Here is a 2823-nt window from a genome sequence, read left to right on the forward strand (position 1 = left end):
AACAGCAAAATTACATGAAGAAAAAAAACTATCTTAATCAAATCATATTTCAATAATAATTATTGTGGTTTTTGTATAAAAACATAAATGTTAAATGGTCTATTTAATTTATCAATTAATCACTTCATTGCATTCCATAACCATTCTACAAATTGCTTTCCAGTTGTATGGAATGCAGAATATTTTGTGTGAGGAACTTTACTCTGAAGAAATGATTTGTCAAGATTGATTCTAACAAGCATGGTATTTTCACCTTGTATTGTCCAACTCTCAAAAGGAATGCGAATATGAATTGGTGTATTTCCACCAACCCCAAATTCTATAAACAAAACTTTCCCATTTTTAATAGCATCCTCAACATATTTTGTGAATAGTGGTGCCATTACCATATGTGGTTTTTCAACAAAAAACTCATCTGACCTTAGGTTTTGTGTCATTTCTTTTCCACATCTAGGACATTTTGGAATACAAGAGTCTGGGACTTCAAATGTCAATGGATTTATATTCTCAAATATTTTATCCATATATGGTTTAAAGAGATAGACATCTTGACTGCATGGTGTTGAACATTGAATATACTTAAAATCCCCTTGTGGATTGAAAAACTTGTTCATATCATAACCTGATCTTTCAAAAAGACCATCAACATTTGTTGTTTTAACAAAATAATTCTTATTATATTTCTTTAGTAAATCAAGTAATTTTTTATATGTATCAAATTCATGTTCATTTACTTCTTTATATCTCATGTAATCTGCCATTACTGCAAAAAATCCCCATTTTTGATTTTCTGTTTTAAAGTCTTCAAATCCCATGGTTTGATATAATGAATTAATACCATATTCAAATAGTGGATATCCCATTTCACTAAATAATTTAGTATCCATGAAACTTAATCCTGCATCTACTGATAATCCTGCACCTGCTCCAATAATAATATGAGTAGCATTTTTAAAGAATTTAATAACACGATTGAGTTCATTTTGTTGAATTTCAGTAGGTGTAACCATAATAGATGTGTTTATTCTCGGTGGTATTATAATATCGTTTTCATTACATGTTTTGTCAAATTCTATCACATTCTTTGTATAAATTTGCAAATCATTATCTGAAAATACATCAAAAATTATTTTCTTAATACTTGTGAATGGATTTTCATACAACCAATTTATTACTGTTTCAATTGCAATCATTGATGCTACATTTTGTGGAAATCCAAATAATCCTGTTGAAATACAACTAAATGCAATAGACTCTAAATGAAGGTCATCTGCTATATTTAAACAATTAATATAAGATGATCGAAGTAAATTACAATGAGATTCTTTCAATTGAGATTCAACTATTGGTCCAACTGTATGAATAACATATTTGCTTGGTAAGTTATATGCTCTAGTAACTTTTGCATATCCAGTTGGTTCTTCAAATCCTTGTTTGTTCATGATGATAGAACAGTCTCTTCTCAATTGTGGACCAGCAAATGTATGAATTGCATTATCAATACATAAGTGATGTGGAACAAAACAACCAAGTAATTGATTATTAGCTGCATTCACAATAGCATCAACACCAAGTTTTGTAATATCTCCTTTCCATAATGCTAATTTATCTGAAAATAAGAATGAATGTCCTTGTTCTTTCAATGTAATTATGTTTTTAGAATAGACAACATCTTTGTTTTTTTCTTGAAGCATTTGAGAAATAAGATCCATTAATTCATTATTTTGGCATAATTTTTGACATTCATCTGGTTCTATTTGGTTCATTATACTTCTATAAATCTCCCATGAACTAAACTTCTGTTCATTATTAATCTTCTTCTTTAATAACTTTTCAACAATTTCATTGCATAACACCTCCCAACTTGTGTTTGTTGGGTTGGACTTCTTTACTTCTTCAAGAAGATGAATATCTTCTTTGTAATCCTTAATGGTTAGTGCTAGTTGGTACATTCGGTATGTAATTATTGGTTAGTCTGAGTTTAAATATCCTAACAAATACATCAAACTATCTTTATCCGTCAAAACCCCTCCATCTAAAAACTTCTTCCGTTTATTACATCTATTTTATGTCCTTCTTATTTCTTCTTCCTCTGTTTTTTCTGCACGTCAGCTGTTTCTTATTTATTTCTCTTGTCTTTATTTCTTTGTATTTTCTTGTTTGTCTCTTTGACAACATTGGGTCTTTAGTCACCTCAATAATCAACTGCAAAGACACAAGACAAAACGTAAAACAATTAGTTGTTCATAATGCCCGTCTTATTTTTGAAAAATAAACTCGAAATTGCATTTATTAGAGAAAAACAATGTCCACAACTCTGGATTATGTCAAAACTATATTAGAACAAATGGTTGCCATTGACAGTCAGTCGTCAAACGAGAATCATGAAGAAATTACACATTACATGACTTCTTTATTAGAAAATGACCTTGGCTTAATTGTTGAAGTTGTTCCTTACTCAAAAAACCCACATAAACATAATATCATTGCCTATAAAAAACTCGGATTTAAAGTTGTCCTCTGTGGACATCTTGACACAGTCAACGTTGGTTCTGGATGGACAAAAGAGCCACTCAAATGCACAACCGAAGTAGTTGATGATAAGACATACATCTATGGACGAGGAACATCAGACATGAAAGGAGGAAATGCTGTCATTATTGCAACATTAAAGAGACTGATTGAAAATAACAATAATATTGATGACATCGCCATATTCTTTTCTACAGAAGAAGAGGTTGGAGTTCGTGGATGTCAAGACTTTATGATTTCACATAAACACATGTTTGAGTCAGTTGAGACATTTGTTGTACTTGAACCAAC

The 2823-nt window shown here is 30.3% G+C and overlaps 1 protein-coding gene across 1 annotated transcript; it reads right to left on the reverse strand.

Annotated features, from left to right (window-relative positions):
- Positions 1-119: 119 nt before the first annotated feature.
- ENU1_059190 (macro domain containing protein) lies at positions 120-2003 on the reverse strand (the record flags this gene model as incomplete). Its single annotated transcript, XM_008858104.1, has 1 exon — positions 120-2003. Exon 1 carries the CDS (start codon positions 1950-1952, stop codon positions 120-122), a length of 1833 nt encoding a protein of 610 aa, XP_008856326.1. The 5' UTR covers positions 1953-2003.
- Positions 2004-2823: the final 820 nt, after the last annotated feature.

Source organism: Entamoeba nuttalli (assembly GCF_000257125.1).
Source record: "Entamoeba nuttalli P19 unplaced genomic scaffold asmbl_3202, whole genome shotgun sequence".
NCBI classification, from domain to species: domain Eukaryota; phylum Evosea; order Mastigamoebida; family Endamoebidae; genus Entamoeba; species Entamoeba nuttalli.